The sequence below is a fragment of the Carassius auratus genome, chromosome 48 (genome assembly GCF_003368295.1).
Source record: "Carassius auratus strain Wakin chromosome 48, ASM336829v1, whole genome shotgun sequence".
Classification (NCBI taxonomy): Eukaryota; Metazoa; Chordata; class Actinopteri; order Cypriniformes; family Cyprinidae; genus Carassius; species Carassius auratus.
The window spans coordinates 3,443,317-3,470,720 of record NC_039290.1 but is presented as its reverse complement, the minus strand read 5'-3'; the positions used below and the strand labels follow the sequence as shown (position 1 = coordinate 3,470,720).

The following is a 27,404-nucleotide window of genomic DNA, read 5'->3' as shown; positions in this document are numbered from 1 at the left end:
ATGTTGATCGCCAAATATTCAAATACAAAATATTTACAAATATCACACTGGTTTTAAAAAAAGTAATGCCAAACAATATTAAACTGCATAGTAATCACAGTCTGTTCTGCTATCAAATACTATACCAAAATGCTTATTGGCGAACAGCTTGATGAAAGAGTTAATAAATAAGATTATAACCAAAGGGTTAAAAAAAGAATCCAGACATTTTGAATAACTATATTCTGAAAAATTGTTAAGAACTATTCTAAAATGATGTGTAAATGTTTTTTTCACTGTACCCGGATCAAACATAAAAAGTATACAATGTACGGTATAAAACACAAACAACTGTCTGATGAAACCCAATGTATATACTTTAGGTTGAGTGACCACATGATGTCATTTGACAATTCTGTTCCTTAGTGTACTAATTGCAACCATTGTTTAAAAAAATGACTGTAAAATGTGTAAATACTGTAAAATGCACAGGCAGCATTTAATCCACACTTACAATAAATGTCAGTCCTAGTAAGCTTTTAACTCAGGGTCTTCCCAACACCCGAACTGGCCAATGCCATTATCTTATCTTCAGATCCTGGAAAGGTAAGATACGTTTGATAATTAAAGAAATATTTAGTAAGCAAGTATGCTTCATTAAGAATTATTAGCTGCTTCTCATCTTACCCAGGCTCGCATTCACCTTCTCAAAGTGGTTCAGAGTGGCACTAGCATTTGCAGCAAGAAACAATTCATCCTCCGTCATCAGCTGTGCATTCAGACAAGGTACATATATCAGAAATAGTTAAACATGTGAGTCTTGAAATAGATGTGAGAGTATTTGCGTCAGGAATATCCTTCTCACTAAGTTTTCTCAGAGTCGTGAGGATCTCCACTTTCTGCTCTCTATATAGGGAGCTTTCCAACCATTACATCAAGCTCCAACTGAATTATAGCAGTATCATATGAATGTATTTAAGTCTTTGCACATTTATTTGAAAATGTTAATATTTAAAAATGTATATTCACCTCAGCCAGTCTTGTCCTCAATTGCCCTGCATTTTTTGTGAACAACTGAATGACTTCAGGTGTCTTGAATGCCTGACTGATGGCAGCTTGGATCACCTGATAAATATGTGCAGTCATAAATGATCTCTCAGTACACATAATTATTTACACTAGTAGATGTCTTTGTACAGTAATAAAAAAAAATAACCTAGAAATATATATATACATCTGATCTTGTATTCATGGTGGGAAGTCATATTTGATGTGCTAGTATGTCAAAATGATCTAAGTTTTTTGCAAAATTGACATTAGTTAGATCATTCTGATTTTAGCCACCATTAAGCAAAACTTATTTCCAGCGAGAACAACAATGATGATGTGGACACAGTGAGGTATGGGAAGAGGAGAAAGCTGGAACAAAATAAAATCAGCTGTCAGAGCTCTTCTTATACTAAAAGAAAAGCAGATATGGTCAAAAAATAAAAAAGGTCAAAAAATCAACAGCAGTCTTTAAAAGGATTAATTAATAGAAACTATTGCTCAGGCAACTTAAAATGGTGTTTACCTTAGAATTCCACTCTTGTCACAATACTTAAAGGGTTATTTCATCGAAAAATCATAATTATGTTATTAATAACTCACCCTCATGTCGTTCCAAACTCGTGAGACCTCCGTTTATCTTTGGAACACAGTTTTAAGATATTTTAGATAGGTAGTGTTTTCATAAAACATTTACATTTTACATTTACGTTTTCATATTACATTTTATGTAATATCTGTATTTAACATTTTATATATTCTTTTTTAAATAATATTTGTAGAACTCTTTTAATAAAAATTATAAAATGTATTACTAATAAATAAAACATAAATTATTGTTTTAATTTCATATAGTGCTGTTAAAATTAGTGCCCACTGCAAAACCAAATTCCAGTAGAAAAACACTGGTCTGTTCTCAAAAAGCATTTCACCTGTTCCTCTTCATAAGTAGTTTCAATTTTCACTTCTTACACCGCGTAAAGCCAGCCAATCAGATTGGAGCTTGCAATTTCGTATTAAAATAATACGCATTTGCTTCAAAGTGTTCTACTAGCAAAGGAATGCTGTCAGACAGTGCTGAGAGATGCAGATTGCGCTGAACTGAACTGTGTAAACACTCATAAATATAACTCACTGTACATTGTTTCTCTACTGTCTGGAGGGCACATCAGCCTTTAATTTTATTGCCTGCTCTTAAAGTGTTAGTTCATCCAAAAATCATAATTATGTTATTAATAACTCACCCTCATGTCGTTCCAAACCCGTGAAACCTCCGTTTATCTTTGGAACACCGTTTAAGATCGCATCGTCTTCTCTTACGTGTCTGTTGTGAGAGAGTTCAAAACAAAGCAGTCTGGATATCCGGTTCGCGAACAAATCATTCGATGTAACCGGATCTTTTTGAACCAATTCACCAAATCGAACTGAATCATTTTAAACTGTTCGTGTCTCCAATACGCATTAATCCACAAATGACTTCAGCTGTTAACTTTTTTAATATGGCTGACACTCCCTCTGAGTTAAAACAAACCAATCTCCGGGAGTAATTCATTTTACTCAAACAGTACACTGACTGAACTGCTGTGAAGAGAGAACTGAAGATGAACGCCGAGCCGAGCCAGATAACGAACCATCAGCAAGAAACCAGCATCATTTAATCACATGTTCTCTTAATGTTTTGGCCATGACAAAAATGGCATCAACAGCTAGAGAAAAACATCAAAACGTCAAGTCAAATTGCCCAACTAAAGCAAACACTTATCACCATAATGGTGACAAAACTATTACTTTAGTTGTTGGTGATACACATCAATGAACTGATTTCATTAATCACCACACTAATAATTATACCTCTCAACCCTTTATAGGAGTTGCACTGTGAAGATCAGACATCAACAACTAAACGACTGTTAATCTCAATAAGACCTTTTGCTTCATCAAACAAAGGTTGGGTTTTTACTTTCGACCATAATTTGACATCTAAGCAACATTTGAGTCCACATCCAATGTCTAATGGAAAGTTTTGAGTTTAAATCTTTATTAATGTTACAGTATAATGTTCTAATAATGTTATTAATAAACAATAAACAGAATGTTTTTAGAGAATGTTATACTACCTTTTAGGAGAATATTCTGGGAACTAAAATACAACTTGCAGCTGAAAACATTACCAGAACATAGATTAATGTTCTCTGAACACTCTTAGAACAATAACAGTCCTAGCTGGGATGCCAAAGCTAATTGTAGAAGTTACTGTATGAAGAACAAGGGTCAGCACTGCAAATATTGACTCATTTTATATACAGTACAGACCACAAGTTTGGACACTCCTTCTCATTCAAAGAGTTTTCTTTATTTTCATGACTATGAAAATTGTAGATTCACACTGAAGGTAACAATACTATGAATGATCACATGTGGAATTATATACATTACAAAAAAGTGTGAAACAACTGAAAATGTCATATTCTAGGTTCTTCAAAGTAGCCACCTTTTGCTTTGATTACTGCTTTGCACACTCTTGGCATTCTCTTGATGAGCTTCAAGAGGTAGTCACCTGAAATGGTCTTCCAACAGTCTTGAAGGAGTTCCCCGAGAGATGCTTAGCACTTGTTGGCCCTTTTGCCTTCTGTCTGCGGTCCAGCTCACCCCTAAACCATCTCGATTGGGTTCAGGTCCGGTGACTGTGGAGGCCAGGTCATCTGGCGCAGCACCCCATCACTCTCCTTCTTGGTTAAATAGCCCTTGATGCCTTCAGTGTGACTCTACAATTTTCATAGTCATGAAAATAAAGAAAACTCTTTGAATGAGAAGGTGTGTCCAAACTTTTGGTCTGTACTGTACTGTACTGTACTATATATATATATATATATATATATATATATATATATTTGCCAATAAACATCTTCAAAACTTATGGTATGCTTATCATTGTTTTTCAGTATACCAATGTGGAAAATAATCTGCAAATACCGAAGCAGCAAACTTTGCGAATCATAAAATTTATCTCACTGCCAAAACTTTTGGCCATGACTGTATACAAAATGTCATTTTAATATTTAGAGCAATAGACACTCTGCCGTTTGAGTGCTAATAAATGGAGACCCTGTTTAGAATTGTAATTTTCTCTTTTTCATTATATAATTCAACTTTTTCATTACATCTCTATAAAACATGTTTGCATAAGTGTTTAGGGTCATTGTGAAGGTTTGCTTTACTCAGTGACATTTATCTGACAAATAAACAAGGGAAAATATTTGCTCTTGAGCATTTAAATGACCTTCATCTGAGTTTTCAGTGCTAACATTTTTGCTGACAGCAAGCTTTTTCGTCATTACAACATGATCATAATCTGAAAACCTGTTAGATCAGTGCTGATTTCTGAAGCCATTTGTTTTTCCACGCCTACATTTAATAAAAGTGGGAATTCCCAGGAGTAGTTTGTTTTCCGCGGAAGTCTTATCCGTCATCATCTTTCTCCCTCAGACACTTGTTCTTGTGACCTGCAAATATTTATAAATAGTAACAAGAAATAGACTTTACGTGAGTTTCCCTGACTCACAAAACTCATGACTGAAAGAGTTTAAATCACCCATTTACTAAATGAATTGGTCTTTCACAGATTGTCTCTCACCATGATTGATTACATTTGCATATAATAAAAATATATTAGCAAGTGTAATATTCACTTCCAAGTCACAATTGACACTTTGTAGTTTTCGTTATTGTGATCAAATTTGTTTAATCAGTCATGTGATTTATAAAAGAGCTCTTAAGCCTAAAGAGACTATTCACTATAATAGGCTTTAAATAGATTTATTTTATCCACAGAGTATCACTTAAAGGGATATGCTACTCCACCCCAAAATGAACATTTTGTCAATCACTTACCCCCATGTCATTTCACACCTGTAAAAACTTTGTTCGTCTTCACAATTTAAGATATTTTGGATGAAAACCGGGAGGCTTGTGTCTGTCCCATTGAGTGCCAAGTAAATGACACTGTCGAGGTCCAGAAAAGTATGAAAGACATCGTCAGAATAGTCCATCTGCCATCAGTGTTTCAACCGTAATGTTATGAAGTGACGAGAATACCTTTTGTACGTGAAGAAAACAAAAATAACGACTTTATTCGCTACGGTAATGCGGAGAGACGCAGAGGAGATTAATTGTTATTATTTTTGTTTTATTCGCCTACAAAAAGTATTCTTGCTGCATTATGACATTACGGTTGAACCACTGATGAACTATTCTGACAATGTCTTTCATACTTTTCTGGACTTTGACAGTGTAATTTACTTGGTAGTCAATAAGACAGTCACAAGCCTCCCGGTTTTCATCCAAAATATCTTATTGTGTTCCGAAGACGAATGAAGCTTTTATGGATTTGAAAAGTTTTCCTTTAATTCCGTTTTAGTTAACACAATTATCCACATGTGCTCAGAAATAGTGAGTTTCGGTCTCTAAATTTATCATCTTTTAAGAAATTCACAGTAACTTCAAGTGCGCAATTGTTTCGTTTTGTGGCACTCATGTGATGATGTTGTCGAATGTGGGATCGATCATAAGATAACAATGGAATTTTTTTTTCTTGCCGCTGCTGCAAAGAAACCTTTGTTCAAATTACAAGGAAGACCAGAAAAATGGAAGGCATGCAAACGAAGTTAATGAGAGAAAAGCTTAGTGTGTGACCATCTTATGGGATGACATTTAAGGACTTCGTAATAGTTATACTGCATATTTGAATCATACATCAAACATTGTATTTTATGACTAACTTATCGTCTGAACAGTTAGTACTATGTTAAATGGTGTGTTTTGGCAAAGTATTTGTACATAAACACCTGCCAGAAATGTTTCACTTTACATAAGGCATGACCTTGAAGTGTTGACAACGTGCAAATTAGAATACGTGGAATTCGAGGAACCGCCCACTCAGCTCTCAACACATATAAGTGCTGGGAATCGTTCTGTCTGTCACACCTTGTACATTGTTTTCTACTGGAATAATTAGGAGACGGTTAACACAATGCCTGTAAGCCTCTGTGGTTCGTGGGACATGGTGAGCAATGTCAACTTAGAGGGATACATGATTGCTTTAGGTAAGAGTCCATTTTTGTTACCTGTTGAAATGGATAATTATTTGTTATTCTGTTGCTATGATTTATATATCTTATAGTTATGTTTTTCTTATTGTATGTATATTATATTATATTATGTGTAAACCATTCCATTTGTTTTTAATGCATGTCAGGAGTAACAGGTCCTAAACTACTTTGTCTTCTCACAGGGATAAGTCTGTACACTCGCAAGATCGCCCTGAAGATAAAACATCGTAAAGTGATCGAGCAGGTGGGGGATCAATATGTCGTCAAGACTCTCAGCACCTTCAGAAACTACACTTTCTCCTTCAGAGTCAATGAGGAGTTTCAAGAGTTCACCAAGGGACTGGATGAGAGACACTGCAAGGTACTTGCAAAGTTTTATCATTATATTGCAACACATAATTAAGAAGTCTACATGTAGCATGTGACAAGGACATGGTAAAATGAAATGTTAGTTTATTTATTCTTTTATATCTATGATGACATTTAATAGAACATTTCATGGAAGAAAACTGACAGTCTTATAGCACAAGAACACTAAAGCCTTTTAGGCTTTTAAGACAATATGGAGGATGCACCTAATGCACTGTTTTAAATTAAACCTTAATCTATTTCTCTAGTCTCTGGTGGCATGGGAGGGGAACAAGTTGGTGTGCGTTCAAAAAGGCGAGAAGAAGAACAGAGGTTGGGCACACTGGATAGAGGACGACAAACTCCATTTGGTAATTGTGAAATTAAGCATCTTACACTATAAATATCGGTGATACACGTCAATGAACTGATTTCATTAATCACCTCACTAATAATCACACCTCTCAACCCTTTATAGGAGTTGCACTGTGAAGATCAAGTCTGCAAACAAGTTTTCAAACGGGTTGTTTGAGGCCCTGCAGTGACGTTTACTGCAAGAAAAGGTGTACTGATGTAAACAAAGCTGTTTACACTTTAAACTCACTTCAGAGTTAGAGGAATATGAGGGAAGGAGAACCATGAGTGTCAACTTGTGCTTCAAAACCTGACTAATCAGCTGCATTCAGTGAGAGGCTTGCACTGCAGAGTGTTGAGCCAGAGTGTTTAGGAGGGTGATTTATAGTGCCGCTAGAGGGCGCCATAAGACCATGAACAAACAGAACTCAGGTCAGCAGCAGTTTATCCACTGGTAACACTGTATGCTGTCCATAGTTGTGCCAATATTGCCCAATCATGTTTACATGTAATACAAGAACCACATTCAAAGACATTTAGCAACGTGTAATGTGCTTCTGTATTTCTGCATGCCAGAATCATTACTTCACCAGAATATGACTAATTAAGGACCATGCCTCTTTTTGAATACAAATATATATATATATATATACTGGTTGATTTAATAATTTTGTTCAGATTTACATTTTTTTGTTGTTTATGTATGTGACATCTAAATATACACACTGAGCTCATTCAGTTACTTGAATTCAACACTCACTGTGTTTAATTACTTGAATGTCCCTTATTGTGCAATACAATTCGAAACAAGATATTATATACTTTGTGTGTTTATTTGCCAATACTGAGATTCAATGTCTTTTTTTATAAGGAATTACAATCAACAAATCATTTATCATCTCTCTTTTTAAATCAACAACAACAAATACAAACAGCTCATTTAGCCAATATACAAAACAAATTATTAATATACTTTGAAAAAAAAAAAGAGTAGTATATAAAGAGTAATGAAAAAGAGCCAGTACTTTGTGTTCTTATTGTCAACCCCTTGGTTTGTAGCGTCTTTTTCCTGGGAATGATCAATCAACAAATTATTCAGAAAGATAACACATTTTATATAAAGAACATTTAACAGATAAAGATATGAAGCAAAAAAGAACTGCTGCATCACTTAAGTCCAAAAGATGCAATATACTATTTATTCAAGCGTGAATAGAATTGCTGCCATTATTAATCATTTTTAAGCTATCTAATAACTATATAGATAATATAGGATATATGCATAGCCATTCATTTCACCTAATAAGACTTGGGAGTGGTTGCATAAGCTGCTAAGACTAGTCTTAAAAAGTTTGTCATCTAATTTATTTTCTTCAAGAGTGGCCAAAACTTTTACAAAAAGGTAGACTGGCCTAATTTGAATCTGAAAAGTAACACTGATTACCCTTTGACTTACTGCTAGTTATTCAAACTAGTTCTTAAGACACAGTCCCTTATCATAGTGACTATGTTTATGCAGCTGGCTCTTGATTCTGAAGAAAACAAGTCTGAGGTCGCCTCAGCAGTGAAATCAGTTTCCTGAACTGCCGCAGCCTGGAATGTGTCGATTTCGCGTCACGTGACTCCAGATCCAAAATGGCCGCGTCGGTGTTTTGACGAATAATACTTTTGTGTTTGTTTCATTCTTAATAGAAACCGAGTATAACCCTTCCATATCGGAAAAATAATCGGCCACGCGCGTTTGATGTTTTAATATAAAGATTTAAATTAGACAATCACAGCACATTGATATTTGTTTTATGGTTCATACTATGCACTTTTGGTGTTTATAAGGAAGCTAGCTGACTGGCTAGCAACATAATTAAGCTGAAAATTAAAAGAAAGGCGATGGAGCAGCTCAGTCCTGAAGAGGTAAGGAGGTTTCCACAGTGTAATTTGTTTCCAGTCGAAACGGCTTCTCTGATAGCATGACTGTTATGTTTTGGGGTTTTATTAAATGCTTATTGGCTTGTCATTGTCACATTTTCAATCGCAGTAATGTGGGATAAGCTAACAGGACACCGGCTAACCAACAGCTCAGTGTATCAAGATTACATTTATTTCGCATTAAAAAAGAGGCTAGGTTCTGAATCTCGTTTTCAGCCACTTAAGTGTCGATATAGAAGCGAAATGAAATGCGAATATGGAGGTTATTTCCAGTCAGCTCGTTAGCAAGTGATACGTTTGACAATCTGCATCTGCTACAAGTCTCTTATCACCTGATTTTTTTATTTTCAAAATTAAAATAACATCCTTTATCGTTTTCATTCGCTGGGGAGCGTGTAACCAGTTGACAAGTTAACATTTCTTTTGTGAAGCTTTTCTTCACTGGGAATCCAAAATGGCTGAAAGACTGTCGTGTGAAGAAATTAAATCATTTTGGACCAAATGTTTGCTCAATTTAACTTACAGTCGTGATAAAATGTGCAATTATCAAGGTTAACTTTGCAATGGCTATGCTTTTGATTAAATGGCATGTGGTTTAGAGACTGAAATCCTGCGCAACAAGCTTTTGTCAGGCGTCAGGTCAGTATATTGATCATGGGTCAGCTGTTGAAGCTTAAAACCTTTGGTCTAACTCGACAAAACGTAGTGTTTTATGGTAATATTTATTGTAAGTGCATTTAATCCCATAAAGCTCTTGGTTTCAGTTTTGGATAGCATTATTTGGCACTGGTTGTTTGTGCTGTATGACACTGGTGGGCATTTACAGACAGGGCTTTGTGTTTAGTTGTTCTGCTGTAAAATAAGACCAAACTCAGCCCAGCTCTGAGGAGACCAGCAATCTTAAAACTGGTTCAAGCCTTTTTTTTCATCAGCTGCCTTCTATTGTTTTAAAATAATTATTTATTTATCAAAAATAGGATATAGATTTATAAAATGGATAAATAAAACCATTTCGAGTTTTAATTCATGCATGTCAGTCATTTATCTTAGATCTTAATGTCAGCCATTAAGATCTAAGACATTTTCAAAATAAGCTGCTATATTGATTAATAATGCATTTATTCTGTTTTGCTACAATTATTCCATGTAAATATGAAATTAATACATGTGAGCTGCAGGAGCATTATGTCTGTGAACTGAGATTAATAATCCTTTGCTGATTCAGAAATTTTTTTGCACCTTTGCTTGAATTCATTCAGTCATGCGCTTTGCCTTTCCTTGCCATTTCACTGACAGTATTTGCTGTGAAAAAACTGAGGCCTTCTCCAGCTTAAATGACTCCATCCACTGTATCGACATTATTTGTCACTGCTGCTGAAAATAAGGATGCCTTTAGGACTTTGAAAACATACTACTGTTTGATTTGCTTTGAAAGCATGTGTGAAATAATATATAGAAATTCCCTTTTTGCTTTTAAGGGTCTTCCCTTGTATTTGCCAAATAAGAGCAGTTGAGGTCATCAGACTGTAAACTGTTGCTCATTATTGATTAGCCATTAGATTAAATTGTAATTAATCTGCCTTGTTTAGATCCGTAGAAGGCGACTGGCCCGGTTAGCTGGAGGGCAGACGTCACAGCCCAGCACCCCTTTGACATCTCCACAGAGAGAGACTCCCCCAGGATTCTTGCCAGGGCCCTCCGGGGCCTCGTCACAGCCTGTCCCACCAGCTCCAGCTCACACTTTGGGCTTAAATGCCCAAAATGTCACCCCTGCCACCTCTCCTATGGGGGCCTCGGGTAAGTGCTGTGCTGTGCTGTTTTTATCATTCAAAAAGATTCAGTAAGGATGCATCTACTTAGAATGTCAACAGCAAATCAGCATATTAGAATGAGTAATGGCTGCTGAAAATTCAGTAATAATGTAGCACAATTTGACCGTTTTAAATGTATTTTTGATAAAAACATTGCATTATCACTGACAAAAAAACCAATAATATTATTAACCCCAAACTTTTGAACGATAATGTATATTTGAGAGAATTAAATGTTATAGACTTGCTTTCATAACAAGTGGATATCCCTAATTTTCATTATTAAAAATGCAAAGCAGATTGTTTGTTTTCAGATAAAGCCTTTCTGTTCAGGGCAATTTGCAAAGCATAAAACATGGTTTTTATATTACACCTGACTGGATCAATATATGCTTTAATTTCAATTTTATTCATTCATTTCAATGTTATTAATTGTAAATGTTGGGTATTTAATGGACACATATTGCATTTGAGCTGACAGATGTGAGCTGTACATGAAGCCCTTTGTAGATTAATTGTAATTACATATAACTATGACTGTAATCTTGTCTTAGTATAAAATGTTGAGGATAAAATGACTAGTCTAATAGTATTGAGGATCTACGTGGTCTATATGTAGTCCTGTGTTGACGAAGCTACAGTTTTAGCTGTTTGTACTACACTAATGATTTAATCAGTGTTGATATCAAGGTAAGTGATTTTAGGCTCGCAGCTTCTTCTTGTGGTGAAAGTGCACAGTCATGGAGGAGGCACAGCCTTGGCCTGGGTTTAAATAAGGCCACATGGGCAGGCAAGGCCGATGACTCGGTTTTGATTTTGTGGTGCCGTAGTCTTTTTTTTTTTTGTTAAATGTCAGTGTGCATCGTGGTAAAGTTCCTCTTTAGTTTTAATTTTTACAGTGTAAGAACCTTTGGTCTTCGTTATTTTATAGATGAGCTGTAAATGTCTGTAATTTCAGGCTGTGTTATTTATTGAGACTTTCAAATGAAGCTGTATTGGTTGATTTTGGATGATGCTAATTTGTTTCTTATTCTCCAGTGCATTCATTTTGGTTTGTATGATCACACATTAGATCAAAACAAGTTTTGCTCGTTTTTGGTTTTTGGCACTATTCTGCGGTTCATTTAAAAAGCATTTCAATTAAAGTCTTTATGACTGCATGCTTAATTACCTTGGAGTCTTGCGAAATCGAATGCTTTGAGCTGGTGTGTGTTGTCTTTGGAAACAACAATGCCCTGTGTCCACTGACACACATTATTCCAGGTCTTTAAACACACAATATCCACAGTTACATAAAAAAAAAGCTGTTCTAGCACAAGTCTGCTCTTTGTTGTAGCTTCTTTCTGGAACATACAGCACTGAGATGTGATCAGTCATAAGACAGAAATCAGGTCCAGTGCATTCACTCCTCTATTAATATCCTTTAAACCTTCTGGTTTGGTTTGTTTTTAACCTCAAACTCAGAGTATTAAATGACTGCAGTTATTTCATTAGGGCATGTTCTTGCATTGTAATGTAATTGAATAGGAGGCACATTTAAGGTGCGGTCAGATAAGCTCAATTTTACGGAAAATCTGTTGACCAAAAAAAGGTCATTGTTAATAGTGTAGCAATATATGAATCACAGCTGAAACAGAAGTCACTTTTAAACCAAGCAGCTTTCTCTTGGTCAGCACAGCAAATTCACATGACCAACCCTGAAGGTGATGCAAAGATATCTGAGGAGATCTTCTGCCCTCATGTCAAATTCATGAAAGTGGGAACTCTAGTTGAAGTGGGTGGATTTTGCCCATGTAATAGGGTTGCATGAGTTGGTGAAAAAAATGTAATTGCATTTGTTGTTTTTCTGATAAAATTTGTGATTGTGACTTAAAATTAGCAAAAATAAATTGTGTTCGGGCTGCACAATTTGGCCAAAATATTGTGATTATATATCAACAAGCCGGTTAACTAGTATTATTATTATTTAAAAATAAAATTCAAAATGTAAACAACAAAAATCCTAACAACACCCCGTTAAAAGTAATTGATGTATTGTTTTTAAATTTACATTGAATCACTGTGCTGCACTGGTGTGTGCTTCAAGAATTTCTGATGCAGATTTAGTTTTTCTCTGACTCTATGCATGTTTTCTGTGTTTGTAAACCTTGGAAGATTTGGTGAAATTTAGAGAGATTTTCATCGAAGGACATAGAATGTTTGATTGTTCAGAATTAATGTTCTTTAGCTGAACTTTAATTATGTGGTTTGTTTTCCAGCCATGACAGTTTTTAGAAAGTTTTTCTTGAGCATTAAGGCTTAGCCAGTTTTTTTCCATGACACAATCCACAGGTTTGTACTTAAACACAGTACTTCCTTTTGTGCTTTCCATTACCGTAGGGGTTGCTTGCCGCAGCCAGAGCAGCGAGGGGGTCAGCTCTCTCTCCAGCTCTCCATCCAACAGTCTGGAGACACAGTCCCAATCCCTGTCCCGCTCCCAGAGCATGGACATTGACACAGCCTCCTGCGAGAAGAGGTGAGAGACAGCTGTGAACCTTTGTCCTCTCTGAACTCCTAATCAAAGATAGGGCATGATGTAAGAGCTCAAACTGAGATTGTGCTGGAGACCAACTATTGTTTCTCACTTGCTGAAGGCCATAGATCTCACTGCAGAATCTCTCTACTGTTGGATTGCAAATGCTTTTGTACTCCAGCCATGTAATTCCAGTGCATATAAAAAGAAATAAATACAGCTGGAAGTTTATATATTAAGATAACCCTCTCTATCATTAGGCACACAGTTTTTGTATCTTCCATTGTACTTTTATAACATGCAGTACTTAAGTTATATTGTTTGACAATTCAAGAGTTGAATCATCTTTGTGGTCTTCAGCATGTCCCAAGTAGATGTGGACTCAGGAATTGAGAATATGGAGGTGGAAGACAGCGATCGCAGAGAGAAAAGGAACCTGGCTGAAAAGGTAACAAGATGCAATTTTCATTTTATGGCCTATAACTGATAAGTGGCATGCTATTGGCATTGGTGTTTTTAATAATGCAATCAAATCTTGAATGATAGCAAAGGTAATCTACTATTTCAACATACATTTACAATATCCAAAATCTGATACCAGTAAACAATGTGTTTGTGCGGGACTCACAATGTTTGAGAGCCACTGATTAAGTATTTATAAGTTAATTTGCTGGATTAATACTTGCAGGATTCTTCATCCAGTTCTGACGTCTCTGAAGAGCAGGCTTTGCACCTTATCTGTAAGATCTTGCGTGTTTCCTGGAAGGAGCAGGACCGTGATGTCATCTTCCTCCCCTCACTTGCTGCTGAATTCCAGAAGAACCCTAGGGATGGTATGGAGAGAAGGCAACAGAGGGTGTAAGAGAGAATACTGATTTCTCTGTAATTGAATTGCATTGTGATTTCTTCTTCTAGTTTACTCTGACTTCAGAGACCTGATTGGACAGATTTTAATGGAGGCTCTCATGATGTCCACCCGTTCGCGTGACTGTAACCCATTCGCCAGCTTGACTGCCACATCTCAGCCAATCACTGCTGCCAGGTCCCCGGACCGTCACCTGACTCTCGTCCCACCCTCCAGCCAGAGCGGCAGTCCCATGATGCCCTGCGCTGGTTCATTCGGTGCCAGCTCTCTTTCCAGGCAAGTGTGATTTGACAACTTCTCCTTTTAAAAGAAATGATGTAGCCTCCTACAATGGTGGCCAAAAGTTTGGAATGATTACGATTTTTAAATGTTTTTGAAAGAAGTTCACCAAGGCTGCATTTATTTGAGTGTATTTTCAAATATGCATTTAAAACTGAAAAAAAAAAATATTACTGTTTAAAATATGTATTTTTTTAAAATAATGTAATTTATTCTAGTGATGGCAAAGCTGAATTTCCAGCAAGCATTACTATTCATATATCATATTAGAAAGATTCTCTAAGGATCATATGACACTGAATACAGGAGTAATAGCTGCTAAAAATGGGGTTTGCCATCACAGAATGCAATTGCATTTTAAGAATATATTAAAACAGGTTATTTTAAATAATTGTAATATTTCACAATATTACTTTTTTTACTGTATGTTTAACAAACCATTCAGCATTGGTGGGCAGAAGAGACTCCTTTCACAGACATAAAAACAATTGTAATAATTCCAAACGTTTGGCCGCCAGTGCACATATCCACCTCCACCCCTTTGTCTCACATTCTTAAATTCTCTTTAAATTTCCTCCTCTTCCTGTGTTTCTGCCTTCATTTTCATCAATGTCTTTGTTGTTTTCAGTCTTTACGGTTGTAGCCCAAACCCACTCGCTCTGAGCTCTGCCAGAATGAGTGCTCCATCTGTCCCGCTGGCTCCTGCGGCCGCCCACCCGGGTCCCCCCAGTCCTCCCGCCTCTCGCCCTCCCGCCAGCCTTCTACTTCCCTCTCCATCCACCCCTCTGCCCATCTCCCAGAGATACAGGCCCTACTCCCTTAGCTCGTCCATCCCCATAAGCCCAAGCCAAAGAGCTTCTCAATCTGGTATGCTTACGCCCCCTACAACTTCAGGTGTACCCTCCAGCCCTTCCCCAAGACACCATAGCACCGACTCCTCCATGCCTTACCCCGGCTCCCCCAGCACTGTGCCCAGAAGGACTAGGCTAGCCACCCGGATGCCGTCTAGGTACCTTTCTCACCCTGTTAGATGTGAAGTTGCTTCTTTGTAGGCTTTAAATTTTCATTCAGTCTATCTGTCTGCTTCCATTCACACACCGCGGCCACACCAGCCCTTTCTCCCTCTTTTTCGGCCTGTCCGACTTGCCTCAGGACAGCAGTGATGAAGAGCCGGAGGAAGAGGAAGATGAGGATTTTTCAGGGGTTCCGTTTGGGTCCAGGTATCAGTGCCAACGCGTGTTGCATGCTTCAGCGTGCTGCCTGGCCACTAACAACAGCCCGCTGTGCCCAATGTCGGCACCTCAGAATGAAACCAAATAGTGGAGTTTGATCATGTGATACTTGATCAGTTGATTCAGTGTTTCTTATGTGGACAAAGCTTTGCTGTCAGCTGGAATCGTGTTCATTGCACAAGGATTTGTTAGACCCGTTAAGCTCGCAGCAGAAATGTGAGCCAGCAGACCTTGAAAACTCCCACACAGGACGTGTGTGCTGGACAGCCGTGATGGTGGGGGACTGATTGTCGGGTGGTGTTCGGATAATGCAATGCAGACTGTGTAACAGCACTAATGAGAGCCAGAAGCCTGCTGTGGAGTGTTTTCTCACCCTAGAGTTCACTAATGCATGCTGTCTCATGACCAAAGACCTGCAGGGGCGAGCGCAAGTATTATAGCCTGCTTTTGTTGTCCTCTTGTCATGCGTTTTGCCGTCATTTACACGTGGTATTACGTCTGACTTAGGAGATCGAGTGACAAATGGCTGGTGCTAAATACAGGTGTAAACTGATTCCAACATGTTAAATTCCATTCAGTCAAATCACACCCGTAGGTAGTTAGAAATGCATGTTACCACATCACAATTGTATGTATCTACATTCATGTGAAAACCTGGAAATATCTTTGTGCTTTTTGCATTGTGGGGCGTAGTTTGTTCTAACCATTGCTTGAAATGGAGATAAACCTTCATTTATGTCTGATGCACTGCTGTTCCCAAGATAATTATTTTGAAAAGAGGAACATTTAATGATGAAAGACATTTCCTGGGTGGCTAAAGCTATGTGGTTTTGGTCATTTATTTGCTCCGTTTAGGTTTTCCCCAGAAAGTTCATCTACACTCTACAACCTCCTTTTATTGAAGGGAGTTTTTATCCCTCATAACTCTCTCTTTCTCTCTCTAGCCTGGGTGCGTCCGGAGGGGGGATGGCTGGTGACTCATGTAGCGACCGCTTTACCATAGAGTCCTGTAAAGAGACGGAGATGCTCAACTACCTCATCGAGCGTTTTGACAGTGTGGGAATGGAAGAGAGGAAGGCCCTGAAGGTAACTGCTGATTAACATTATGGACGCATTTCCTCAGTAATAATTCTGAACTCAGGCAAGATAATTATGTTCAAGTATGACAAGCCATGCAAGAAAATAACTCCTTCATCAGAAGGTGTTTGTCAGTAGGTCAGAACAGAGGTGGAGGTGTTAAGCAGGTGAAAGTGAAAGACAAAACATGTCTTGTCAAGCCAAGGGTAATTCCATCTTTGGCATGAGTTTTTCATGTTGTACTCTCATTTATAATAAAAATAATAATAATACTAATATAATTATAATGACAGAAAAAACAATTCTCATTATTCAGCCATTTTACTTCTAGTTGTTGACCTTGAGCTTCAAGCTCAGGGTATTTGGTCAATGTTCAGAGACTGTTATTCATATACTTGTATTTTTCAGATGTGCAGCCAGCCAGCAGTCAGTCAGCTGCTTAGCAACATTCGTTCCCAGTGCATTTCCCATGCTGCACTAGTGCTTCAAGGTACCCTCACACAGCCCAGGTCAGTTACAGCAACCTTTCTCAATGCATTCTTAAGGCTTTTTTGAAGGGATTTTCACATTAGAGCTATGACCTTTGGAATTCAATTTGTTGTTGTCCAAACTGAAGAGCTCATCTTTTTAAAAAAATGGTGTCATGGGCTTCATTACACTTTGCAATCCTACACAGTTTGTGCAAGTGAACCGTATTAATGTCTCTTAAATGTAAAGCATTACTAATAGCTGTCTGTCTATGCAGAAATTGGCTTCAGGAAGAAGCTTCATTCTGCATGTGTTAAGCTTTCTCCTCCACATTTGGTGCTTGGCTACAGCATCATCAACTGATGCTAGTACTCGTGTTACAGGCAAAAAAGGGAAAAAGTTGCCACACCCTTTCTCTCTCTTTTTGCCCTTAAATAGGGCCCCTCTACAGCCCTCGCTGCTGGTTCCCTACATGCTGTGCCGGAACCTTCCGTACGGCTTCATCCAGGAGTTGGTGCGCATGACTCATCAGGAGGAGGATGTGTTTAAACAGGTGGGAGTTGCAGCAGGTTATGGAGACAGGCTGCGTGCTGTCTCAGTTTACTTTTGAAGCTGAACAGTTCTTTATTATTGATACCAAACTCCTAGTGGTATTAAAGTGGCCAATAAAATGTCTTTGATCTTTTGACAAATAAAAGGTCATTGCACTATAAAAGCATCCTGTAAGATTTAGAACTCAAAACGTTCTCGTTAGTCTAATAGTGTATTTACACCAAACGTGAATTGAATTATTCGCGCGAGTAGATTACATGCAAAGATGCGAATAGGGGCAAATTCGCTCCAGGCGACTCGAATGATGCAAAATGCATGACACTCAATCGCGTCTTTCATGCAAGTTAAAAAACTTCAACTTGAGTGGAAAATTCGCCTGACTCATTCGCGGGAACCCCGAAATCTATGATACAACTTCAAGTTGTGTGCATCTCTTTGCTGTGAACCCAGACACGTCTGTGTTTGGCTTTCCAGAGTTTTTGGGACTTCCACAGCAGGTTCAAAGCCACGATTTGTATTTATCCTCACCATGGCTATACTCATGGATTTTTTTTTTGCCTCACTCACGTGAATAAAAATGACGTGAGTAATGCGAATAACATCCCGCGAGTAAACTAGTTTGAGGGAAGCAATGGGCATATTTGCTTCGCATTTGGTGTGAACACACCATTAAAACAGTTTATTGAAGCCAATCTGCCAAAGCTTATTGAATGTGCTACGTTATGATGTAATAGAGCGGGTAAACCCCGCCTCCATGGAAGATGATCAACACCTGCTTCTACATCACTGCCTGTTTAGCTCCGCCCACTGATTTGCGCATGTAGTGTAAATAATAAGAGAAGGTAAATGCAGGACTACATAAAACTAAACTCTAAAGATATTCCCAAGACAATAAGATGCTGTGGAGTGAACTTTATTTTTATTGAAGATCCAGACAGAATCAGTAAGAACTTGGTTCTTTGTTCACTTTGCAAACAAAGCACATTCATCTGTGAAGGATGTAGCTGTCAAAAATACACAACTTGTTAGCCAGTCATAGCAGTGGGTATTACCTCTGAGTCTACTATCTGGCACACCTATTCAAACAAAGCTTTCTGATGAGTGTTCCGATGGGGGGGGTCAAAAGAGGACAGAAAATAACCTGTTAGTGCCTATTAAAGTTTTTTGATGTAAACATCTTGATAACGTTATAAGTGTACCTCAAAGAAAAAAAAAGTATATTAAACACATTTATTAAACATATTTATGGTTCATTTGCTTGTTTTTGTAAGAATGACTCAGTGTTTAAAAATCATTATTTATTCCAGATCAATTATCCCACATTAGGTTTTATGGTTCCAGTTTGAATACTTTAGACACTGCACATAAGGTATTAAAATATCAGCATTTAATTTTAAAGAAAGATGGCACAAGGACACTTTATAATCAAAAATATGAATATAAAGTTTTATTAAGCAAGATTAAATTGATCAAAAGTGACAATAATTAAATAATTATTTGATGACTTCGATTTCAAATAAATGATGTTCTTTTGAATTTTCTTTTCATCACAGAGTTTTGAGAAGAAAAGAAAAATCACGGTTTCCACAAAATATCAAGTGGTTACAGTTAGTATTAAAAAGAAATGTTGCATGAGCACCATATTATTGGAATGATTTGACACTTAAGACTGGAATAAAAAAAGCGGGAATAAAATCGTTTTAAATAAATTCTAGTTATTTTATTAATATTGTTACTTTGTAATTCTAAAAATAACCTTGGGGTCAGCTGTTTGAAAGTCAGGTTAGTTCATAGAAAAGGTGTCGAACTTTTGTCTTGGCTCGATCAGTATTGTTTTTCTTTCAGATCTTCGTTCCCATTCTTCAAGGGCTCACTTTAGCTGTGAAAGAATGTTCTTTTGACAGTGACAACTTCAAGTTCCCTCTAATGGTAAGCAACTGTTTATTTAAAAGCATAATATAAACTGAATTTGCATGTTAGGACCTAACAAGCTCCCTTGATTTCTATATAAACTCTGTTAGGCTCTTGTTTTGTGTCTGTGACTGACATTTTATTGTTTTACAGGCTTTGGTTGAGCTCTGTGAAATCAAGTTTGGGAAGACTCACCCTGTATGCAATTTGGTAGGTTTTGTAGGAGCTTCCGAATTCAAGTCTTGTCAGGTTATGTGGTTCACTTTTAATACTGTCTGTCCGCATGTACTTTTAGATCACCTCTCTGCCATTGTGGTGTCCTGACCCTCTCAGTCCCGGGACAGGAAGAGAAATTCAAAGACTCTCCTTTCTCGGCGCATTCTTCAGTCTTTCTGTGTTTGCTGAGGATGATGTAAGTCATTTCACAAATGAGGCTGATACAAAGTGAAGCATTGATAAGTGATCACGGGAGAAAATTGGTTTATTTTTATGTCCATTTTTCTATTCTGTAGACTAAAGTGGGAGACAAGTTCTTCTCGGGCCCTGCCATCACTGTGGAGAACACCCGTGTGGTCAGCCAGTCACTGCAGCATTATCTGGAGTCTGCGAGGGTGAGCGGCCATCATATCACATACTCATCGATTTTTAATGAGCTGCTCCAATATTGAGGGAATATTCTTTTTATATAGCAGGGGTGCAAGTGGAGGCATTTTGTCTATTTCAGTTTTTGGTCTTTCTTATATGATTATAAAAGTATAATTTCTTTAGTTTAATATTTTAATCAAAAAATATATATAACGTATTTTCAGGAAAATAAGATGCACCTTGTCAAAATTGCACTGCATAGTGAAAAATGCATATATAAGAATTTATTTAGTGTAATTTTCTAAAATAAAAGTATATGCAGATAAACTTGGGCTTATGTAACTGTCTCATTCAGCTAAATTCCAAATTTTTGAGGACTGTGCATATTCTGTGTGTTTAATGTTAATTGTATTATGTAAAGTGCTTTGGAATATTATTCAGTATTTTTCAGATGATTAATAAAACTTTTTATTATATTACTGCATGTTTATCAATCCTTAAAATATAAAAACTGTGTTTTATATATATATATATATATATATATATATATATATATATATATATATATATATATATATATATATATATATATATATATATAATAAATTGACATAAATGAACATTGAACACATTAACATACAAAATAAATAGAATGCTGAAATGAGATTTAGTGAATTTTGTAATTCTGAGCATGTGCTGATGTGGGTTTTCCAGGGAGATCTGTTTAAAATCCTGCACAATATCTTGTTGAACGGAGAGACAAGGGAAGCAGCTCTGAGCTACATGGCAGCTCTGGTGAATCGTAATGTGAAGAAGGCTCAAATCCAGGTATGTCTGCTCAAGTATGCCATCTTATCGAGGTAGTAATGGTGCCAATTTCTTAGTGAATGAAAACTGGCATAAAGGCACAAAAATACTCTAAAAATACTTATTTATTTTGATTATTTTCTCCTGCATTCCTTCTTTAGACCGATGATAAGCTGGTGTCCACAGACGGCTTCATGATGAACTTCCTGTGGGTGCTGCAGCAGCTCAGTATGAAGATCAAGCTGGACACAGTGGATCCTCTCTACATCTTCCACCCCAAGTGTCGGCTGAATGTCAGCACGGAAGAGACCCGGCTCAAAGCCACGATGGAGGACCTGAAGAGCTGGCTCACTGAGCTGCGTGAGTGTGGGCTCTGCTCTGGGACAGACAAATCGCTTTAGATGCTCAGTTTGACTCAGACAACCCATGTCCCCTTCCTCCCATTTCTCCACAGATGAAGACCCATCCAAGTTCTCCGAGCCCAAGTTCCCTACAGAGTGCTTCTTCTTAACGCTACACGCACATCATCTGTCCATCCTCCCGTGCTGTCGACGCTACATACGGAGGCTGAGGGCCATCAGGGATCTAAACAGGTGCTTTGCTCAGATTCAGTCGTAAAAGCGAGCAGTTTGTTACCAAAACCATGTTGAGTATCGGTCCACTGTAAAGTGTGCACTAGTACAAAGAGCTACATAGTGCCGCAGAAGTAATGAAGTTTAAAGATTTGCTAGTTAAAGTGATTCTCAAAGTGGAACATCTTGGATTCCTCATCGCTTATGTCAGATAGGCTATCATAGATGGCTTCGTAAAAAAGCCCTTAATCTCTTTCTGTTGAGACGGGCTAATCCTGTCCTGTCCCACTGTCTCTGGTGCAAGGTATTTACTTGCAGTGTAAAGCAGCTCTAAAGTCATCTTAGTCCTGATTTACCAGCTCCGGTCTTAGTGCTGCATCAGGTCCTTCACATTCAGACAGAAGGCAGCTCACATTGTTTATTGGCTTGATGCCTGGCCGATCAGAACCACAGTGACTCCTGCTGTCGACAGCAGGGATAACACTTAGAATGGCCAGTAATACTTTTTTATTTTTTTATAGATGTCAGAAGAGGTAATTTGCACAAGGCTGAATGTGTGTGTGTGTTCCAGAACTGTGGAAGAGCTGAAAAACAGCGAGAACCAGTGGAAGGATTCCCCGTTGGCAAGTCGTCATCGGGAGATGCTGAAGAGATGTAAAACACAGCTGAAGGTGAATACTGTTATCCATTAAAGATGTGTTTTTAAAAAAAAATTATGCTGGAAAATGTGTGCCAGCTCTTATTTCTTAAAATAGCAACTATCTATTACTATGCCTGAGAAAGACACTTCTTTAGTTGTTTGATAAGATTAGCTGCACCATCTAATTAATTAAACCGATAATCAATAAAAAAAATTAAATAAATGTATTGTCAGAAACTGGTGCGCTCTAAAGCCTGCGCAGACGCAGGGCTGCTGGACGAGAACCTGCTGCGCAGATGTCTGCAGTTCTTCAGTATGGTCATCCAGCTCATCTTGCGTATGGTGGAACCTGACTACCCAGGGTCAGTTCACTTTACATCTCCTCTTCAGATACCGCTTCCATTCTTTCAGCCAAATTGTAGTCAAGAGGTTGTTTTATTCTGGTTTCCTGTCTTTTATCACCTTACAGCGTAACCCTGCCTCTGAACCCAGAAATCCCTAAAAGCTTTGCAGCACTGCCAGAGTTTTACATTGAAGATGTGGCCGAGTTCTTGCTATTTATTGTGCAGTAAGTGTATGAGATTGCTGAAGTCCGCACATTTATATTGTTAGGATCCAAATTTAGTTACATTTACTTATTTAGGTTTTAGTCAAATTTGACACTTTTCCCCTTTGTCTCTCAGGTACTTTCCACAGGTTCTGTATGAGCCATGCACTGGTGACATTGTGACCTTCCTGGTGGTCTTCATTAGCAGTCAGAATTACATAAAGAACCCATACTTGATCGCCAAGCTGGTGGAGGTGCTGTTTGTCACCAATCCTGCAGTGCAACCGCGCACTCAGCGATTCTTTGAGATGATGGAGAACCACCCACTGTCTATCAATCAGCTTGTGCCGGCTCTCATGAAGTTTTACACCGGTGAAAAGGGTTCTAAAATATATCTTTTAAAGTCTGTTCTATCCATTTTGATTTGTTTATGCTGAATGGGTGTGTTTTCTTAGATGTGGAGCACACTGGAGCCACAAGCGAGTTCTATGACAAGTTCACCATCCGTTACCACATCAGCACCATATTCAAAAGCCTATGGCAAAACATTAACCACCAAGGCACCTTCCTGGAGGAGTTCAAGTGAGTTTTGAGTGATGTTGGAAATAGTCATAGACTGATGATGTGTCACCCAGGTCGATTAAGTGACAGAAATTTGAACTTAAAAACGTTTTTTTGTCTCTCGCATTCATTCTGCAGCTCTGGCAAACAGTTTGTGCGCTACATCAACATGCTAATTAATGATACAACTTTTCTGCTGGACGAGAGTTTGGAGTCTCTGAAACGCATCCATGAGATCCAGGAGGAGATGAAGAATAAAGAGCAATGGGACCAGCTGCCCAGGGTCAGCACATCTCACAACTTCACCAATAATTCAGTTACCTACCCTTTTAACTGCATTGTAATGGATATAATGCACTAATGTGCCAGGGGGAAAAGCATTAGCTTTAAGGCTAAAAGGAAGGGGAGTGACTTTTAAAGTCTGTGTGAAGGTAATTCGGAGAATTGTTTCTAAATCCATTATAAATGTTAGAAACGTATGGCTGAAAACACATTTTAAAGACGTTTGAGAGCAGAGAGTGCTGCTTATTTTTTCAAGAATTTGATAACTTGTTTTATGTACTTTTTTTTTTTTTTTATCACTCAAATTTGGCTGGGTGGATTAATGACACATTTTTCTCTGAACACATATTTAATATTTACACGGACTTTAAAGGTTTAAAGGGAATGGTTGTGCAGCAGTCTTTCTACTTGCATTCAATTTTTGTCTTCCAGTTCCAATCACGTCTGATTTCACGTGAAATGTTTTGATCCTCAGGAGCAGCAGCAGAGCCGCCAGTCCCAGCTGACTCAGGATGAGAGAGTATCACGATCGTACCTGGCTTTGGCCACAGAGACCGTGGATATGTTCCATATCCTCACCAAACAGGTCCAGAAGCCCTTCCTCAGGCCTGTAAGTACAGAAACATGTCACACTTTTGCATGCTGTAAAAACACGCCATGGCATTATGATGACATTCAGAATTTTGGGGACGGTAAGATTTTAAAATAAAAAATAAATTCGGACCCCAAACTTTTGAACAGTAGTGTAGGAACAGCTTTACAGGTTGTTTATGAGTAGAAGCTGTTTAATAAACCTATATAAGCAGACAGTCAGAAATATAACTTAAGGAACATTTCAACCGACAACAAACAGATCCACTTTAGGAAGCCCCTACAAAAGAGGTAGAGCTTAACAAAGTCTAATGAATTCAGGTTTGGTTAAAAGGAAAAAAGCATGAGCACTGTAATCTGCTTCTTGCAGTAAATGGATCTCCTGCGCTCTGCTCTCTGCAGGTATTTATAGTCTTCAGGGAAAACTGAGCTGCTGCCCGGGTTAGAACATTGAGTTTATTCAGAGGAGGTGTGAGAAAGGGCACTTTTAATGACATTAATAGAGCAAATACTATAGTTGTAGGTTCTGTTGAAATTGCACAAAAGTTATAACATTCTTGTTATCATGTATATTCTGTCTTATTGAACAGGAACTGGGTCCTCGTCTGGCTGCCATGTTGAATTATAATCTGCAGCAGCTGTGTGGGCCTAAATGTCGAGACTTGAAGGTGGAAAACCCAGAAAAATATGGTTTTGAGCCAAAGAAGCTCCTGGATCAGCTGACTGACATTTATCTGCAGCTGGACTGTGCTCGGTTCGCTAAAGCCATTGCAGATGACCAGGTCTGTACCTGCTCACCAAGATCTTTGGTGGCTAGACCGCAAATGTTGTTTGGTGCTTAACTGTATTGCAAGACAAATATAGAATATCCTGTTTTTCTCTCTCTCTCTCTCTCTCTCTCTCGCATTAGCGGTCATACAGCAGGGAGCTGTTTGAGGAGGTCATTTCAAAAATGAGAAAAGCGGGCATAAAATCCACCATTGCTATTGAGAAATTCAAGCTTCTGTTGGAAAAGGTGGAGGAGATAGTAGCCCGCAATTCTCAGTCTGAGATGGATTACGGCGATGCCCCGGATGAGTTTAAAGGTGCATGTCGTCAAGTCCTCAGTTTGTTTTACATCATATTTTTAGTCATGCGCTACTGCATTTGGGGTTTGATACTTTTAAAAAAAAAAAAATTTTATGCTCTTAAGCAAGTCTCTTATGCTCACCAAAGCTGCATTTATTTGATTAAAATAATGTAAAAACAGTAATATTATGAAATCAGCCATTTCTAAATGTCACATTCTAATATATATATATTTTTTTGTAAAATTGATCACATGCATCCTTGCAAGTAATAAAAGTGTTAATTTCGTAAAAACAACCCTAACAACAACACAAAAATGGAAGTGTAGCTATAAATGTAATAGTTGATTGGAGCAATAAACATTGACATCCTATCTGAACAGACCCGCTGATGGACACTCTCATGACTGATCCCGTGCAACTCCCGTCTGGCAACATCATGGATCGATCCATCATTCTGCGTCACCTCCTGAACTCTCCCACAGACCCCTTCAACAGACAGCCTCTCACCGAGAGCATGCTGGAACCAGGTACCCACACACACAGCTTTACAAAGACTTTCAGCGCTGCTGCCTAATGCACTCTGTGACTTGTCTTCTTTTTATTTTTTTATAATTGTTACACTGTTTGTTAAATGCTGACTCCATACTTTTCCCCCTCTCCACAGTCCCAGAGCTGAAGGAGCGCATCCAGGCCTGGATGAGAGGGAAGCAGAGTGGCCGTGCTTGAGTTCTCTCAGTGAGCCGAGCTTGCCCTGCAGTTTAAATGTTTCCACCACGCTGGAAGTGAACTGAAGAGAGAGAAAGAGAAATAAAAGATGACAGTACCCAAATTGTTTGCCCTTCCTTTTATCCTCCTTATCGAGCCACTGTCTGGAAAGGCTCATGGTTTTAATTTGAAACAAAATAAAGTTTTGAACCATTTTAATTTTGAATTTGTATGTCTGCACATACATACCAAGCTGAAAGAGCACACAGTTTCACACCCAGAAAAGTTAACACATTTTGATATATTAAAAAAATTGCTTCCCTTTGTGTTTTTGTTGTCCTCATTGCATTTTAGTCAATCGCATGGTAAGGGAAAACATTGAGGAAAGGGATCCATTTCATGTTTGTGAAGAATGTTAAGTAACACCAGTATTTCCTTTTTTTTTTTTTTATTTACTCTAAGTAGAATGACAAAACATTGGCTGTAAACATGCAGTTTTATCGTTCAGTCAAAAACCTGCTTTTTATTTTATACAGATGGAGGAATACAACACATTTTAAGTAATCAAATTAACAAGCTATAGACTGTCTTGTAGAAAATACAATAGATGTTGGTGTAAATTGATGGACACATGCCAGTGGAGCATCAGATGGTTATTGACTCTGTATTAGAATTTTGGTTTGCGTAGAAATCTCATATGTACACGGTGTGACTAAAATTTGACTAAAATCTGAATCGGAGCTCAAACCCAGGATCAAATCAAAGAATGTGAAGCTGTGTTGTAACATGATCGTCATAAAAATGCCAGTACATCATGTTTTTTTTGTTCTGTTATCCCAACATTTTTCATCATCTCTTGTTATTACTATTAACCCCAGTTGTTGGATGTAAGAGTTTTTCCAGTGACTTAAAGGGTTTATCTGTACAGGAATTTGCTTCCTTTGCTACAAACTTCTTTTGGACCCAGCTCTTTGAACTGTAATAAATGGTAATGCACACACAATGATAGCTGTTGCGTTTTTTTTGTTTTTGCTCTTCCTGACTTGTTCATGTTTTGCAAAACATTAGCTGTTAGGTCTAGATTGATTTCAGTTCATTGAATAATATGGTTTTATTCATTTATTGAGTTCAGAGTGTTTTTTGTGTAATTGTACAATATTTTAAAATGTTTTTTTAAGCAAATATTTTCCATTTCAAGTTTTTTTTTATCATTTTTATTTTCTTTTTTAAATGTTTCTAGTTTTATGTTTCAGCTTTATTTAATTTAGTACATCAAATATGTTTTTGTTAATTAAAACAGTGGGTTTTTTAATTTTATTTAATGTTTATTTCAAGTAAAAATATGCTATTAGTGGTAGTTAACTATAAAAGTCCTGGGCAGAATTTAATCTAGCCGCGTTGTAAAATAAAATATAATATATTATTAATATATCATTGATAGTCTAGAAAACATTTTAAATGTGGTATATGTAGCAGCTTCTATTTTAATTCATTGCTCTCAGAAAATTATCTTTTTATATTGTGTTGTATATTTTGAGAGGATTCAAGTTTCGCGACTTGATTTTAGAACTTAAG

The 27,404-nt window shown here is 37.6% G+C and overlaps 2 protein-coding genes and 1 pseudogene across 4 annotated transcripts; 2 read left to right on the top strand and 1 right to left on the bottom strand.

The window, feature by feature from the left end:
- Window positions 1-489: 489 nt before the first annotated feature.
- Window positions 490-1,125, bottom strand: LOC113065286 (protein LZIC-like; annotated as a pseudogene).
- A 4,897-nt stretch (window positions 1,126-6,022) lies between these two features.
- On the top strand, window positions 6,023-7,454 carry LOC113065343 (retinoid-binding protein 7-like). The gene is made up of 4 exons (XM_026236567.1): window positions 6,023-6,128; window positions 6,317-6,495; window positions 6,752-6,853; window positions 6,961-7,454. Exons 1-4 carry the CDS (start codon window positions 6,056-6,058, stop codon window positions 7,012-7,014), a joined length of 408 nt encoding a protein of 135 aa, XP_026092352.1. The 5' UTR covers window positions 6,023-6,055; the 3' UTR covers window positions 7,015-7,454.
- A 957-nt stretch (window positions 7,455-8,411) lies between these two features.
- LOC113065538 (ubiquitin conjugation factor E4 B-like) lies at window positions 8,412-26,832 on the top strand. 3 transcript variants are annotated; one of them, XM_026236861.1, is made up of 29 exons: window positions 8,412-8,747; window positions 10,352-10,559; window positions 12,953-13,088; window positions 13,446-13,533; window positions 13,774-13,918; window positions 14,001-14,226; window positions 14,858-15,238; window positions 15,342-15,449; window positions 16,406-16,547; window positions 16,947-17,047; window positions 17,445-17,559; window positions 19,404-19,487; window positions 19,623-19,679; window positions 19,765-19,881; window positions 19,982-20,080; window positions 20,769-20,882; window positions 21,023-21,221; window positions 21,316-21,454; window positions 22,005-22,104; window positions 22,308-22,435; window positions 22,543-22,641; window positions 22,757-22,992; window positions 23,076-23,202; window positions 23,320-23,464; window positions 23,939-24,073; window positions 24,645-24,836; window positions 24,965-25,139; window positions 25,505-25,651; window positions 25,789-26,832. In XM_026236861.1, exons 1-29 carry the CDS (start codon window positions 8,724-8,726, stop codon window positions 25,848-25,850), a joined length of 4,029 nt encoding a protein of 1,342 aa, XP_026092646.1. In that variant the 5' UTR covers window positions 8,412-8,723; the 3' UTR covers window positions 25,851-26,832. The 3 variants fall into 3 exon arrangements, with proteins under 3 accessions (XP_026092646.1, XP_026092647.1, XP_026092648.1); XM_026236862.1 differs by lacking the exon at window positions 15,342-15,449; XM_026236863.1 differs by lacking the exons at window positions 14,858-15,238; window positions 15,342-15,449 and having other exon boundaries at window positions 8,416-8,747.
- The last annotated feature ends 572 nt before the right edge of the window (window positions 26,833-27,404 follow it).